This window comes from Mastigoproctus giganteus, chromosome 3, assembly GCF_048544385.1.
Source record: "Mastigoproctus giganteus isolate SK-2022 chromosome 3, ASM4854438v1, whole genome shotgun sequence".
In the NCBI taxonomy this organism is placed as follows: Eukaryota; Metazoa; Arthropoda; class Arachnida; order Uropygi; family Thelyphonidae; genus Mastigoproctus; species Mastigoproctus giganteus.
In genome coordinates, this window is record NC_143577.1 from 29,938,781 (window position 1) to 29,956,924 (window position 18,144).

General features: G+C 35.5%; 1 protein-coding gene across 1 annotated transcript in view; it reads right to left on the reverse strand.

Moving 5' to 3' along the window:
• Positions 1 to 18,144, reverse strand: part of Swt1 (Swt1 RNA endoribonuclease) — a 259,608-nt gene that overhangs the window by 72,892 nt on the left and 168,572 nt on the right. Inside the window, exons 13-14 of the mRNA XM_090370461.1 lie at positions 8,976 to 9,038; positions 7,562 to 7,650 (exon numbers count right to left, since the gene is read on the reverse strand). Coding sequence (XP_090226587.1) covers positions 7,562 to 7,650; positions 8,976 to 9,038 — 152 coding nt within the window. The remainder of the gene's footprint in view (positions 1 to 7,561; positions 7,651 to 8,975; positions 9,039 to 18,144) is intronic.

An 18,144-nucleotide genomic window follows, 5' to 3' on the forward strand; every position in this document is an offset into this window, starting at 1 on the left:
GATATTTGTAAAGCCAAAAGGCAATGACAGAGAGACTACACTGGAGAAGAGACCATTACTAGGTTGTGATCTGACATGCCCATAGGACCATAATGTTGACAGTCCACTCTGAAGGGTTGTTTGTGAGAATAAAATCAAGAATGTTGGGTGTGTGGTTAGGATTATTTGATATCTGATAGGTAAATGATACAGAGTGAGATCATTAGGAATAGCAAAACCATGGTATCTTGACCAGCTAGCTCCTTGTAATTAGAAAACTGAAGCCAGATGGAGTTGTAAACATCAAAACCACCAAGGAAAATTACTTCACTGTTAAGAAGGAAGTTTAGATTGGAGAAAGTAGAGTTTCAAAGAAAGGGTATCACAGTTTCAAGTGATTAGTGGTGATAGGAGAATGATAGAAGCAACACATGAGCTTGAAGATGTAGCAAAGCGATTTTAAGCCAGAGGAGGTCAAAAACAGGAGATTCTAAATTAAGAGGTCTCTGACAAGGGATATCAGAATGTATACAGGGTGATTCACTACCAGTGCGACAAACTTGCAGGACAAATCGGAATCACATAGCATTGCAGGGTCCGAAATGCCTTCGTCATGTGGTAGAGGACGTTGAATGGGAGGTCGCGTGAACAGCGATCCCGCTGGAAGTCAGCATTTGCGAACCGTTTCTGTTGAAGAAACCAAGTAGCAAAGGTCCTCTGGAGTGGATAATCCGCAGACTCCAATGATTGGACGCGTTGCAGATGGTATGAACTCATTTGGTTTGTTGACAGTATCCTCCATACAGTGGATTGGGAAATACCCAATCGTTGGCCTATCGCTCGAGTACTCGTACTCCCTTCTGCAAGACGTAGGACATTCTCCTCATTGTCTGGCGTCCTCGTCGTTTGATCTCGATTCATGGTACCTCTCGTGAAACAACCAGTCTCACGTAACCTGCTGTGCACACGTGCGAAAATCGTATGATGAGGAGCACGCCTGTGCGAGAAACGTTCCTGGTACAAGCGCAGAGCGGCGCGCCCATTAAAGTCCGCAGCTCCATACGTGAGGTGCATATCGGCCAGTTTAACGTTTGAATACTCGTCCATCCTATTGCCTCGGGAACCGGTTCGCAAATGCTGACTTCCAGCAGGATCGCTGTTCACGCGACCACCCGTTCAACGTCCTCTACCGCATGACGAAGGCATTTCGGACCCTGCAATGCTATGTGATTCCGATTTGTCTTTGTGCCCCCTACACCTCCTGCAAGTTTGTCGCACTGGTAGTGAATCACCCTGTATATGAGCAAATATCACCTTTGAAGTGAAAGGCATCATAGAGTGAATAATTAGGGAAACTGATGAGCAGCAGTTGAGGCAACCGATAACTGACATTTGTTAGAAAAAGTAAGTGGGGCTTGGAAGACTAGGTGGAAATGGAAGCTTGTTTAAAAGACTTGTTGAAATTGGAACTAAGAACATGTATATTTGTGAAATGAATGAGGAAGTAAGTTTTTGGATGGTTTAGATCAGCATTTCCCAAACTTTTTTTAGTCATGGAACACTATCTCATAACATATTCACAGAACGCTTACAAAACACAAGTTTAGCAGAAGGCAAAGAACTGTTTGCAAATATTTTATTACATATGATGCACTATGCATCAGGAGCATCTTTATTTCCAACACATGTAAAGCTGAAATTCCAATAACTGTCATCACACTTTTGTTTTGGTGTTTTATCAGTTGGTTCCTGTTTTTTCACTTCGGATTTTCGGAGAATAAAAGGCTGCGATTCTTCATCCTCACTTTGACTTTTTTTTAATTATTAATTACGATTTTTCACGGAACACTTGTTCTGTTTTTACGGAACACAGTTGGGAAATGCTGGTTTAGATCTTTTCCTAGATAAGTTTATTCTATTAGCTTGACTATTCATGATGCACTTAGTAGATAAAGTAAAAACAGAGAGAGGGGGACATGTACGAATTAAAGAAATTTTTGGATATAGCATGCAGCACATTGCAAGAATGTACTCAGCTCCTTCTCAAAATGTGATCCTGATAATGCCTCCCACACACATTACTTACTCATTCCACTCAATAGCTGGCAGAGAGATTATACATTAGCTGATCCAGATACCTCCTAGAGAGTTAGAAATAGGTTCAGTCTGATGGAATATCCAGAAGCCACTCTACGAAAGGAAAGAATTTGGTATTCAGCTTCACTTTTGCAAGACTGAACTGTTATTGAATGAAGTAATCATCCAAAATACAGGGTAATTTTAAAAAAAAGTAATTTAAACAAAAAGGGCACCAAAATGGAAGAAAATTTTCACGTATTGCATATAGTAGTGGACATTAAGTTCCTTTGATAAGCGGTGTTTACTTTTTTCTTAAGTGACACAACACCTTGTCAAACACCTTGCCCATATTAGTATGTATGGGTTTCCAGAATTCCCTTTACGTTTCTTCATAGAGCCTGCCTTCTTGAACATTTCAATCTACAGCAAAATTGTTTTTATTCAGTGGTGGTTGGTAGCAGAACTTATTCTCAAAACTTGCTTTTTATACTTTAGAATAATGGTCCGTTAGCTTCTAAAATAGAACTATACTGTCCAAGCATATTCATTTGTTGGATAATGTAGCATTCTGACTCACCTACTGTGGACAAACAAAGAAATACACATTAACTCAATAAAACATAACAGAAAATTTCTCTACAAACCACTTCTATTAATGTTCCATCATTTCAGTTACTTTTTTTTTTTTTTTTTTTTCAAACCGCTGAGTACTGGTACTCAAATTTTTAGGTGCTATAGCAGCTTTGAAATCAGATTTTTTAAGTCCTGAAGTACTTATTTTTTTATTTTATTCTTTTTTAAATGGAGAAAGTTGGTAGAGAGATTATGCAGATTCAAGATTCAAGCATTAAATAAAATGCCACTTTTGTAGGATACAGGAAAAAGAATGCACCTTCAGTTAGTTAGTTAGTTAGTTATTTTGGTTTTTAGGAGCATTAGCAACTAAGGCCATATTGCTCCGGGATATGCGGTGGTCATTCCCTGACCTTTCCACATCCTCCGTATTTGGTGGTGACGGGCTCGAACCCCGGTCTAATCAAGAAGCGTGTACTATGCACTGCTGCTCCTTCCCACCTGGCTACGGAGGCGCCAATGCACCTTCAAATCAAATTCATATTAACACAGCTCATCCTGCTATAATGTACCATCTCATAATGTGCATTTAAGTTACACATACATATTTATATGACACCCTGTCCATCCTCACACACAAAAATGTAAACCTATGTGAGCACTTGCTTATATAACAAATCAAAAATGTTGCATATTTTGATTTGTTACATACAGGTGACCCTTGTATAACACGGTAGTTTGGTTCCTACAAAATCTCGTGTAATGCAAAACCATGTTATACGGGACTAAGAAACAGTACAAAAAGGGGGGTTACATTCCAAAAGCTAACAAAAATACACCATTTTTTTTTTATAACTATCGGAAGCTTATTTTTTATAGTAGTAATAACTGAACAAATGTCATACCTAACAAACTGTGATACTTATATGTCAGATGATGTATGTTCATTTAATTTTCTTCCTCTTCATCGCTACTAAACACAATCTCTTCTGCAGCATTTAGATTTCATGTACCTTCTGCTCTCTTTGAAAGTCACAATTTTTTTATGGTCTCAAACAAGCACAAGTTCAATAGCACAGAACCTAACCCAGGGATCTCCCAACAAAATACAGTTGACCCCCGCTTTAAAGATATAAAGTACAAATTTAACTTTATTACCTTACCAATTAACAAATTTAAATGATATGTGAAAATCGAAAGAATATTTTCCAGTTAGCAAAATACAAATAAATTTACTCTTACACACATAGCTTAACATTTAGAGGTTATAGTATGTCTTAAAGTACTGTTTTATTGGACTAAATTCAAAAATAGCAAAAGATTAAATTTCCAGTACTCACCTTTGATTGATCTGCAATTGTTATGGTTTGAATAATAAGAGATTGGCTAACTTTAAGGTGATTGGTTTATTAAAAAATTAAGGGGATGAATAAGTGGTAATTACGATGGAAACGGGATTAAAATATGCGCAAGGAAGTAGAAGTGCACTAACTCCGTCCTTGGTTGTCATGAAGTTGATTAAAGTTGAAATTCTAAATAGTGAATAAGCCAATAGTCGTAACGGTGGACTTTCGTTAAAACTTCTTCGGTTGGCAAATTAAGTGAAAGGGAATGCGTACTGTATTTAAGAAGAATTTTGTAATCCCGTGATGCACTTTGCCACTTGCGGGAATCTCAAATTGGTGAGATTCCAAACCGGAGAAAGATTGAAGGGGAGTTTCGCATTTAAAATGTTTTAGATCGGAGTGGTGACGGAACCATTATATAATGAGGGCTTCGTATTGCAAGATTTTGTAATTGTTTTTTAATTTTAATATGGTGATAGCTGAATCAACTAAGGGGGTATGGTTGTTGGAGCGTATGTGTAAAGTAAGTTCAGTGCTGGATTGTCCCGTTCTGAAGCTATTGTAGTGATAATAAGCTCTTGTATTAGATGACTGGGTTGAACCGAATTTGGTTGTAGTACTGCCAATGTAACAGGCGTTACAATTTTGTTGACATTTAATTAAGTAAATAATATTATTCATTTCGCTTGTTGGATATTTATGTGTTTCTTTATATTTATTGAAAAGTGATCCAAGCTTATTGTAGGTAGAAAAAATAAGTGTAATGTCCGTGCCTGCAAATATTCGCCGAAACTGTCCTGCAAGATTACTATGGTAAGGGAGAACGAGAAGTGTTTTGTTATTTGTAATGCGTTTTATAGGGTTATTAATATTATTTTTTACGATGGAAATAGTGTGTTGAATTAAATGTTGTGGGCAGCTTCTGGCTATTAGTTTTTTTGTGAGGTATTGTAACTCGTTGGATAGGTCGTCTTGTGAGGTACTGTATTTAATGGTATTGTGGATTTGGTTATAGAGAACAGACTTTTTTACGTTAAGAGGGTAGTGTGATGTAAAGTGTAGGAATTTCCATGTATGTGTATGTTTTCTAAAAATCTTAGTTCCTAGTTTAGTACCTGTTTTATATATGGTGAGATTGAGGAAGTTAACTGTTTATTAGTTTCTATTTCAAGTGTGTATTTTAGTCTGTCGTGAATTGAATTAAATTTTGTGAAAAGGTTATCAATTATAGTTTTATTTCCTATTATGAGTATATCATCAGCATATCGCATGTATAGCTTTATCTCGGAAGGATAAGGATGTAGGATCTGTACAGTACTTATACACTGAAGTTCAGTGTATAAGTACCGTGAGCCTGTTATATAAGGAAGTGTTGCAGGAAGTTTTGTTACTGCTGAGGAAGTAAACCCCCGCTATTCGCAGGGGTTACGTTCCTGACAAATGCCGCAAATACTGAAAACGCGAATACTAAGTTATGGCTCCCATAGTAATAAAGGGGTTCCGTTCCAAAGTATGAAATATATAAGAAAAACTAGTCTAAAATTTTGTCTATGTATATATTATATGTACCTTCATAATATGACTATGTACATAGACAGTATATAGTGAAATGCAAGCATAAGGCATCGAAATGAAAATAAGAAACAATTTAATATTAAATGTAATATTTATTAGAAATTTCACACAAATCTTTCAATCCAGCGCCTTTGCTATAGCTAAAAAACTCATCCTGCCAGTTTCGCTAAAGTGTTGATAAAGGTGTTTTGCCTTTTCACGAATGATGAACTTAATGGAATTTTATTTTGAGTTCGGTCTTCTATCCACAGATTTAAAGCCTTTTCCATTTTTTCTAATTTAACATCACGAGTTACAGATCAAATTTTTGAAGCAATTAGGAGTTTTCACGGACACTTTTTTTTACGGCGGATTTTGTCTTCCGATTTCTTGATTGATCGTACCATTGACTTATTGATTTTATAATGTTTTGCGACTGACGAGACACTTTCACCATTAGAAATTTTGTCTAATAACTGAATTTTACTCGCTAATGTCATCACCTTTGATCTTTTCACAATTCCCTTGTTATTCGTAGCCATATTTTTGTAGGGGTTAGAAAAGAGCTTGTCCACAATAAAGTCACTTTCTTTCATTAACACACTCGAAAAAGTCCGTTTTCACTAACACACTGCAAAACGGTAGATTTTTCACTTTTGTAAGCATATCAATTTATAAATTGATAAATTTATTCAATTTATAAGCATATACATTAAAAGCAAACGACGAAACCTTCCATGACAAGTGCATAGCAAATACTGAACAAGGATTAGCGAGAAACATCCATGCTCGCAATTTTGTCACCCCCCCCACCCACCGAGTGCTGTTTTGACCGGGAAAGATGATTTTAGCCACACCCATGTGTTTTTATGGTGAAAAATATTCACGGCGCTTTAAAATTCACATTTTTTTAGGTTTAATTTTATATTAAATCAGCGACCGCAAATAACAGGGGTTTACTGTATTATTAATAAATAATATTTCAAAAAATATATTTTTTTAATGAACCGCCTTCCCATTCTATTCCATTTCTTAAAAAACTCCCCCCAGCTTGAGCTGAAGTGCGACTCTTCAGATTCTCACTTTTTTTTAAAATTAGATCAAAAATGGCTCTTCATCAAAATAGGCCGACCTCTGGCCCACGTGACTGAGGACAAACCATCCTAAAAGAACGAAATCTAAAAAATTTCATGAAAACCATCTACCGGGAGTCCAGTTAGATGAAAACTATCATATGAATAATGATTCACAGGAAGGTCACGTGGTATGGTTGAGGTGAGAAGAGAATATCACTCAGTAGGCGTTACTAAAAACTGACCACTGAAGAATTCTATGTATTGCCGCTGCAGTGTGCTAAAGGTTTCCCCAGAGAATTTTGTTTTTACCCTAGCCAACGTCAATTTACAAATCTACCCTTTTTACTGCAAAGTTTATGATCACTTTTAAGAAAACCTATTCAGTTTTATCCCTGTAACAAAAATGAAACAAAGACCCTCCTATGGGCATCAATGGCCACAAGTGTTCACTAAAAGGATGGTTAATTCCAGATGCTAGTGGGCAATTTCGGAGGGGAGGAAGCCGTATTATATTTGAGTGGCTATTTAGCAGTAAATGCTTGAAAATTTTTAAAAACGCTTTTGCTAATACTATATAGGGTTAATTTCAACATATAATTTCATTTCAAGGTGCAATGTTTTGTGAAAAAAATCTTAATATAGAGAAATTCATTAAATAGAAGTTTGTAATAGAGAAGTTCCACTGTATGTATTGATAAAAATAAATCTGAAAATGCAGTAAGTGTTGACAATTTATAGCTTTTATGGAATCCATCCCTAAATGTTCTACGAAAATGTGCATTTCTGCTACATGCTGTTTTTTTTTGGAAACTATGTCCTGCATTATAGCAGGATGAGCTGTAAAGCTAAATCCAAAATTCCTACAGAAATTCCCAATTTAAGAAAGGGCCTGAATAATGGCTAGAATTCATATGTACAAATACTATTCAAATTCATTATAAATTCTTTTCTTACCATTGCAAGCCTTTAATTGCTTCAGTAAGCCTTCAATTAAGGTCTGCATATTCTTGTTGAAGACAAATCCAAACACAGCTATCCAGTGTCTTAATATAAAGTCCAAAATATATAATTCATTAGTACAACTATAAGCAAAAAAAAAAAAAAAAACCTAATTTTAAGCAAACATATATTAAACAAACAAAAACAGTAAAAATTTTTGCAACATGGATATTTTACAACTGGAACTGGGTAGCCCATCATGAGTTTCCTAGGAAGCTTTTCCCAACTTCATTCAGCACAAAATTATTTGATACTGCATTTCAAAAAAGTGAAAGCAAATGCCCTCTGTGTGTGAGCATGCAAAAGAATGGACAGTTACTCCATTGTTTCTTGAAAGTAAGGATTGTAGCTGTTGATAGCAGATTCCAGTGGAAGCAGAGTTCAATAAAGGAATTTTCATGGGCTGTTCAAAGAAGAGCTTAGTAGATAAGTTAGCATGTTTGTCTTCTTAATAAGATGGTCCAGAAAGCCTATGGTGTATTTTTGGATATGTATTTTTAATATACATGATTTTAAAAAAATATCTTCCTTTTTTAAAACGCTGTTTACTGGCAATACTTCATCACCAATATTCCTAACCTGTTTTTACAAACCACATGATTTCCAAAATGTAGTGTAAATTTCTTTCCTAAATGCACCTCACAGTTTTGATTTATTTTTTAAAACAATAAAATATATCAATATTTCCTCCTAACATATAATTTGTTAAAATATAAGTGGCAGAATTATTAAGTATTACCTATTACTTATATTTGAATTTTAATATCCATGGGCAAAGAAGATATAAAATTTCACTTTATGAACCCTTATCCACTCTACTGATAAACTCTGTGTAAAAGATGCTGTTTATCACAAATCTTACAGGAAAGTCATAAAAGTTGGTAGGTGCATATATGCATATTTGTGAAGTATTTCAACCATTTACATCTTATTCACATTCAGAATAATTATCAGGTAAGCATATGTATGTCATTTAAGCTATTATATCTAATTTTCATTCTAACTTGTCAAAATGACTTCTTTATCATATAAGGAACTGAAATAAATTTAAACAGATGGAACCAATGAACACAATTTAAATCTTGACAGTCAGCATTAACCGCCCAAAACTGCTTTATAAAATTATCAAAGACAATAAAATCGGAACTAGTTATTTATAAATCAAAAAAATATTTTTTCAACCCATCCCTATAGCGAGCTGATGTATGAAAACCAGTACATTCTGTTTTTCATACATCAGCACCTCTGGTGGAAGTGAATACAACTTCAAATTGATGAAAACAAAGGCAATACAAATATTTGAGACTCAGTTAATTTGCAACTATCCTGTGCTATTCACATACAGGTTTAACATATTAGAAATACTTACTTCTTGATGCACATAAGAATATCCAGAAGGGTCCAAGGTGGCTGAATGACAATACACATACACCTGTAAAAATAATTTTTCAAATGTACTTCATTATCATTAGTAACTATTATTTTATAATTAAAATTGCAAATATTACTTATTGAACCTTTTAGTGTGATCACAAATACAGTTCGTTAATTATATTTTGCAAAGCTCTCTCTCTCTCTCTCTCTCTCTCTCTCTCTCTCTCTCTATATATATATATATATATTTCTTTTCTCTCTCTCTCTCTCTCTCCCTCTCTCTCTCTCTCTCTCTCTCTCTATATATATATATATATATATATATATATATATATATATATATTATGTGAGGTAAAAATTAGGCAAAAGTAATAAAAATAAATAGATATGGCTATGTAGCTATCATTAGAGGCAGCAAATGCACATCCTCCACATGATGCCTAATTATATCTGATAATTAAAATAAACTGGCTGACGTTTTTATTTTAAATATCATATTTATTTTAATTATCAGATATATATATATATATATATATATATATAGAGAGAGAGAGAGAGAGAGGGGGGAGTGAACTGAGGATAGAGAAGGGACAAAAGTATAGATAAAAAAAAGACAAAGATAGCGAGAGATTACTCACTATCTTTAATATTGCTCGAACAAATATGGTTGACCTGCCAACCCACGCTGGACCAGCATGGCAGATTTGCCTCAACATGACTTGTTGTGGAGGCCTCCACATCCTGCAGTGGATTGACAGTGGCTGCAGCACAAGCATAACGAGGTAGTTAAGAAAAATAGCTATTTTTGGTTTTGGTTTTTTTTTAGGAGCATTAGCAACTAAGGCTATATTGCTCCGGGAATATGCGGTGGTCATTCCCTGACCTTTCTCCGCATTTGGTGGTGACGGGCTCGAACCTCGGTCTAATCAAGAAGCGTGTGCTATGCACTGCTGCTCCTTCTCACCTGGCTACGGAGACACCTAGAAAAATAGTAAAAAATATAATACGAAAATTAAGAAAATAAATATAAATCACCCCAATACAAATCCTCTGCATTGGTAGTCTGGCCCTTCGATCGGTTCACCTTTGCGGTGATTTGTCTAACGATTGAAATGCAGTGATTCCCTGACCATTATTGGCCTTGTGGTCCTCCACTGATATGGGGCACAAAGGTCAGTCTATTTTTGTTATTTTGGTTTTATTTTATTGTAGTTAGTTTAGTCTCTATTTGTGATATTTCACGTAATTTGGAAATGCCACCTTACAAGGGGGTGGGTGTTAAATTCTTATGTAATTGGCTCTAAAGTTTAAAATTGATTTATTATTTTCAATTGGATTTCTTAAATTATTTGGAGATTTTCTGCTACAATTTTTGGTCTTTTTACCTTTTCTTCTCCCTCCCTGTTGATTAATCATTATGTTTAATTTATTATTTTCACTCAACAGTTTTGCCATGCTACTGGCATTAGTTTTGATTTAATATTTAATATCAGTTATATATATATATATATATATATATATATAAATTAAAACTTCAACCAAATATATAACAAGACTACAAAAGAACAGGAAAAAAAAATAAATAATTAGTATAGCAAGCATTATCCACTACATCAGGGGTGACCAACTTAATTTCTGGTGCAATCTACTTTTTTTCTTCAAAATGTGCCGCGATCTACCATCTCAAGAATTTCATTGCACATGGTTAAAAGGTTAATCAATACATATTGAAAAACATTTTTAAATTTAAATAAAATTCAGAATTCTTATTTTAAATTCATACGTATTTAAATTTTTAATTTATGCGAAGTTTGTGTCTTCATGTCATCTGCTAAGCTTTCAAAATCGGGAATATACTGTGATAAGGCGAACTGTAAAGAACCTTCTGTATGCAAGTCCGTAAGAATAGAGCAATTCTCCGTTTTTTTTCTCCCAAATACGAAAAGGCCGATTCACATAGATATGTGGAACCAAAACAGGAATTTAAAAGTTCACTGCATTTTTTTACACTCGGGTACTTTTCTCGGCAAACATATTTCCAAAAGGCTTTTTCTGATGATCTGGCTTTTAGAAAGATATCGTTTCGCAATGTAATAATTTCATTTGCAAATGAAACAGATAAGAAACATATTGAACAATGTCTTCAATTGTTTCAAAGTCATCCACAACTTCCTCAGCCGACCGGGCTAGCCGAGTGGGTTAAGTACCTACCCGGCAACCCAAAGGTCGCGGGTTCGATTCCCGCCTCGGGCTTGGATCAAAGTACTGCAAAAACCTTGGGAGGTGCAATATGGCCACAGAAGCCGATGCGCCAACAACTACCAAATCAAAAAAAAAAAAAAAAAAAAAAAAAAACAACTTCCTCAATTTCAGAAACATATTTCTCACTATTAAATTCAAAAACAGGATATTTTTGCAAATGAACTTGCATATTTGCAAAATGATAGAATTTTTTTTCTTTGAGATCCTTAGCAATTGCCAAAAATTGATATTTATATGCAGAAATATTACTAATCATGCCACCCACATTTTTATTTTTTCTTTGTACTGTAATTCCAAATTCAGATCACTTAATTTAGCAGTAAAATCTGCCAAAAAAGCCAGACCACACAACCACTCTGTATCTTGTAGCTGCTGATAATCATCTCCCCTTTGATTAACAATTTTTTAAAAATTTCATTCAGCATATTTCGAAATCTCTGTAGAAACTTACTCCAACTCAACCACCTCACATTTGTGTGTAATATCAGACCCGGTTCATTTTCATCAAGTTGCATTTTGAAAAGTCTCCTTTGAAGAGATTGTCCTCTGATGGAATTCACGATTTTGAAAGCTATGTCCGTAACTCTTAGAATTTAATCTTTTGTTGGCTAACACTTGTTGGTGGATGATACGGTGGTAACTCAAAAAATCTGGGAATTCACCGTCCTTTTGGCATAATGCGATGAATCTGTTAACATGCCCAGTCATTGCTTTGGCTCCATCTGTTGTTATTGATACAAGCTTAAATAGTGGAAATTTAATTTTTTCAATAAAATTTTTGAATGAGTTAAATGTATCAAGACCTCTAGTTCTTTCTTTTAACGAAACCATACCCAGCAGTTCTTCTCTAGTGGCAGAATCATCGAAAACCATTCGAATAAAATCGAGCTGTATCACTGAAGTCTGTAGATTCATCCAGTTGTAAAGAAAAGGACACACTGCTAGCCATATGATCACGCAATTGTTCGCTCACACTTTCACTCATTTTTTCGATGCTTTGCATCAAAGTATTTCGAGATAATTGCAGATCTTGAAGAGCACTTTTAATTTCATTTTTGTTCTTAAAATTTTCAAAAAGAGAATCTGTTATTTCTAAAAATGCGTCTTTGATGAATTGACCATCAGAAAATAGTTTGCATTTTTTTACAAGGAGATAACTCACTTTAAATTATGCTATAGTTACTGCTTTATATTGTAAATTAAGTGTCATGAAGAAATTTTGTTGCACGAATAATCTGGATTTAAGTTCTTTTAATTTATTTTTTCTAAGGTCACTATTAGGCGGAAAATCCGATTGGTATTTACCATAAAGATATTAATATCTTTAATAAATATTGAAAACGGTAAGGAGGCCCAACATGGAGTGCGTTGAAGTGCTTTTCTAAATTTCCTTTTTTGAGTCTAGCCACGGAAGCATTGCAAATCAAACATTTTTTTTTATCATTACAAAAAACTATTCTAGTTCCCACTCTTGATGAAAACGATATGTTTTACTCTTTTTCATAGTATTTGTTTTAAATCAAGGGATATTAAATTAACGTATAAGTACTGTCCAGTTATTAATATTAAGTAAGCTAAATAAGAATTCGACACATACACTATGCTCTCCACAACATAACTTCATGAATTTTCACTAGACCACAGAGCAGTACTCTGTGCACCAGACAAGCCTAGCTGCTACGCGGCAACAAGAGTAGTCATGTGGTTCAACGGATTTGTAATAAGCATATGCAGTGGGGTGCATAATAATAACATATAGATTTTGACTAATCTATTTTTTATATATGTTCAAAATTCGTCATGATTGACCGAAATTAAAGCTGCGATTGATTTTTTGGCCACCCCTGCACTACATGATGCTTATAAATAAAATATAAATAAATAAAGCGGATGTCAGCAGCATGGCAAACCAGTAGAGCGAATAGCTGCACCTGGTCTGAGTTACATGAAATATCACTTTACTGAAGCGAAAACCAAACTACAACATATGACCAACTAAAAATATAAAATAGACTGACTGTTATGCCCTATCTCGACAGACAAGGTCAATAATGGTCAGGGAATCACTGCATTTCAAACATTAGACAAATCCAAGCATTATCGAACCTAAAATGCGATGGATTTGAATAATGGTGGCCCTTATGCAGTGAAAAATCATAATAGAACAGATCCTAGCACTCTTTTGGCAACACCACCACACCACTGTCAAAACCACTTAAATTAGATATAAGAAAAAAACCAGGATATAGATGGCAGTATGAGTGCTGCATTAGCATAACATCACACTACTGACATGTAAAATAAATTAAAAACTTCAACCAAATATATAGCAAGATAAAAGAATAAAAAAATAGAAAGAAAAAAAAATTAGTATAGCAAGCATTAGTGGCTGCAGTGCATTATCCACTACATGCTGCTTATAATAAAATATAAATGAATAAAGCGGATGCCAGCAGCATGGCAAACCAGTAGAGTGAATAGTAAATTAAACCCATACATAATAAAATAAAGGAGGGGGGGATTACCCCCTATTTGATCTTCCTCGGTTTTATTCTTAAATTTGCTTTTCTTCCACAGGTATGAACAAGTTTAGAAACACAGCCCTTGATACATGATCAGGTTAGCCCCTGATGATATACCTGATTATGTATCAATATTTACTTTTAGCTAATGTCAGATTTTAATTTTATATTTGCTCTACCCCTTTTTTGGACTTATAACCTAAATTACCCACTCATATCTGATGCTGGCTATTACTCCTTATTTTAATTTAATCATTTATTGCTTTACAGTTCCCTTCTGTCTAATTGGCTTTTCAATTCAGCCTATAATTTTGCTTAATTCATTACATCATATAGGGCTGACTGGGTGGGTAAAGTATCTGCCTGGCAACCCAAAGGTCACGGGTTCGAATCCAGCCTCGGGATTGGATCAGAGTAGGGCAAAAACTTTGAAAGGTGCATTATGGCAACAAAAGCAGATGCGGCAACAACTAACAAAAACAAAAACAAAAAAAAAAAAAAAAAAAAAAACAATAAAAAATTATATAGGATATTCACATGCTCTCTTTCTCATACCTACAACATCTAATATCCTTCTCCTATTAGTTATGGCATTTTGTATAATTTACACATCCATCTTTGAACTTTTTAACAGACGTCTTAATTCTACTTCACATATATAAACTTTTGTATCCTTTGTTACTGTTTTGTGTAGTCAGGTGCATTTGTGGATAATGCATTGCAGCCACTAATGATTCCTATACTAATTTTTCTATTTTTTTTTTTTTTTTCCATTTTTCTATTCTATCTTGCTATATATTTGGTTGAAGTTTTTAACTTATTTTACATGTCAGTAGTGAGATGTTATTCTAATGCAGCGCTCATACTGCCATCTATATCCTGGTTTTTTTCCCGTTTTTTTATATATTCTATTTCAACAGTGGTTTTGTCAGTGGTGTGGTGTTGCCAAAGGAGTGCTAGGATCTGTTCTATTATGATTTTTCACTGCATAAGGGCCACCATTATTCAAATCCATAGCATTTTAGGTTCGATAATGCTTGAATTTGTCTAATGTTTGAAATGCAGTGATTCTCTGACCATTATTGGCCTTGTGGTCCTCTGTCAAGATGGGGCATAACAGTCAGTCTATTTTATACTGTTTATTTTTAGTTGGTCATATGTTGTAGTTTGGTTTTCGCTTCAGTAAAGTGATATTTCACATAATTTGGACCAGGTGCAGTCTGTGCGCCACTAAATTCCTTTGAATTGGCATTTCCAAAATTTTCGGCCTTTTCTAAATTATTTTGGAGCTTTCCTTCTACAATATCCTTATCTTCAAATCCACCCCCCCCCCCTATTTTATTATGTATGGGTTTAATTTACTATTCGCTCTGCTGGTTTGTCATGCTGCTGATATCCGTTTTATTTATTTATATTTTATACAGGTTAAGTATCCCTTATCCGAAATGCTTGAGACCAGAGGTGTTTCGGATTTTGGAATATTTGCATATACAAAATGAGATATCTTGGGGATGGGACCAGAGTCTAAACACAAAATTCATTTATATTTCATATACACCTTATATACATAGCCTGAAGGTAATTTTATACAATAGTTTTAATAATTTTGTGCATGAAACAAAGTTTGTGCACATTGAACCATCAGAAAGCAGAGGTGTCACTGTCTCAGCCACCCATGTGGACAATCTGTGGTTGTTTGGCATCACCATCATTCCTGACTGAATTTATATGCTACCAATAAGCACTCATTTTCTTACACTTACCACACATAAGTACTTAACAGTAAAAAATAAGATATACCATTAATACAGTGAAAAAATAATGTGTTCAGGGTAAACAAGCAGCACAGTGGCATCAACAGAATACTTGTATCAGCTATTAAACAACAGCAACAACAAACAACGGCAGGCTTTCAGTCTCCATCTACGACGCTGTTTTGATTAAAAGGTGAAGCCGTTGAGGGACCAGAAAGTGGGTCCTCTAGGGATGAGGAGGCATTCTGCTGGATGGCTTTTTTAAATGTTTCCTCCAGAGTGATCTGCCTCATTAACAACGGTTTTTGTCTTAGAAGAAGTCTCTTTAATTTTATAAACTGATATGATTTCTTGTTCAGTTATGAATGCCCGCTGCTCTAGTCTTTCTATAAGCCCATCACACATTTTCACCATGTCGTCTATAGGCACTTTTTCTGCAGTGTTAACGACGTCATCTTCATTGTCACTATTATCACGATCACCTTGATTCACAACCGTTTTGGCTATTTCACCACTGATCAATGAATGAACTGGAGCCTCATTATCGATGTTAAAAACTTCTTCAATATCCACTTCTCCAAGCTTACTGACGGATTCTGAAAGTATATTTTTTGCATGTGTAAGGAGGTCAGACATTTTTTTCTCACTTGACACCACCTTGTTCATCATCACCACTGAACGTAGTCACAGGTTGTGCCAGGCATGCACAACTGTGTCTTTAGCCACTGTGTTCCAAGCATTGGCAACAGCATAATACGGCATCCTTCATGCTAAACTCCTTTTGAGAACCTTCCGCACCCACGCTTCTGTTCACTGCTGCTAGCATGCTGTTCAAGATAATTGATCTAAGGATACTCTGGTCACATGGCTGAATTAATGAAGTCACATTTGGGGGAAAGTACATAGCATGAACATTATTTTTGATGAGAATTTCAGCTGGAGGATGAGCAGAACAGTTATCAAGGAATAACAAAATCTTGCAGTCATCATTAAGTCCAGCTTCCCTGCAGTGAGCACGAGCAGCTGGTACAATATGTTTGTGAAACCAATCAGAAAAGATGTCCCTGGTGATCCATGCCCTTTTGTTAGCATAATAAAAGACCAGTAAGAAACTCACTCTTTTAAAATAGCAAGGATGCAAGCTTTTGCCTATCACAGCAAGTTTACACTTATGCATGCCTGTTGCATTAACACATCCCAGCACAGTTATTCTGTCCTTGGCATCCTTAATTACTGTAGGGGCTGTCTCATCAGCTGTAGTCAGTGTCTTTCTGGGGCATTAACACCAAAACAAGTCTATAAGGCTGATGTTTCATCAGCCTTATAGACTTGTTCTAGCATCAGATTTTCATCAGTGATCTTGGCAAACTTGTCAATGAATTTCTCCACTGCTTCATCACCACAAATCTTTAAAAATTTAAAATGCCGTGTGTTTTCTTAAATTTCTGCAACCAGCCTGTTGAATATTCACAGTTCTGTTCAATTTTCAGTTCATCGTGATAGATCTTTGCTTGTTTCATGATCAGCATACCATTAAGTGGCATGTGTTCAATACACAATTGAGAGCTTCATTTTTAGCTTTATGCAGTGTTTTTCTATTTTTCACTAACTTCTGTTCATCACTTTCGGCACAGAACTTCAACAGTTTATTCTTCTGTTTCTTCAGGTCATATATGGTGGTCATTCCAACACCATACTCTTCTGTAAGACGTTTCACACTTACACCACTGTCCAGTTTCTCAAACAGCTTGACTTTCTATGCTATAGATAAACATAAATGCTTCCTCTTTTTCTTATCACTGTTACCCATAAGGGTATCTGCAAGCCTTTTTGATATTTTCAACAATGTGTTTTTACACCACAGAGCAGAGAATAAGCAAAAAACACAGTGAGTAATGCACATAGGTCTTGGCCCCATGTGGAACCTGCCGTTGGCGTGTCCTGAATGCACATGTGCAATTTTATTACCCTTTGTGGACGTGTTTGTGTGGGGGAATCTGGGCATGCGCAGAAAAGATATATTGCAGCTGAAGTGGGCTGGGAGGGTCTTTTTACCCTTGGGGACGCTGAATAAACTGTCTGCTGTGCGTCAGCATTTTGACTGCAACCCATCACAAGAGATCAGGTGTGGAATTTTCCACTTGTGGCATCATGTCGGTGCTCAAAAATTTTCGGTTTAGGGATGTTCAACCTGTATATATATATATATACAAAGGGTACTAGGAAAGTTTTGCAATACAGCTTTGTTTATTTAATTTTTTCAAAGTAATTTCCTCTACATTCAATACACCTCTCCATCCTCCGAAACCAATCTTTAAACCAGTTCTGCCAAGTTTCCCTAGGGAGTAAAGCACACTCGTTGTCCCAAGCCCGTAGAAGGTCCTCATCACTGGAAAACCGCCTCCCTTTTAGCTTCATTTTCACATGCGGGAACAGTGCAAAGTCGCAGGGAGCAAGGTCTGGACTGTAGGGAGGGTGCTTGAGAGGTTTCAGTCCTGTCGTGGTCAAATATTCGGTGCAGGCTTTGGCGCGGTGAGCTCGAGCATTATCGTGATGGAGGTACCAGGTGTCCATTCTTGACTTTGGCCGCAGGTTCTTCATAGATCCAATGACTTTAGGCAGGCAT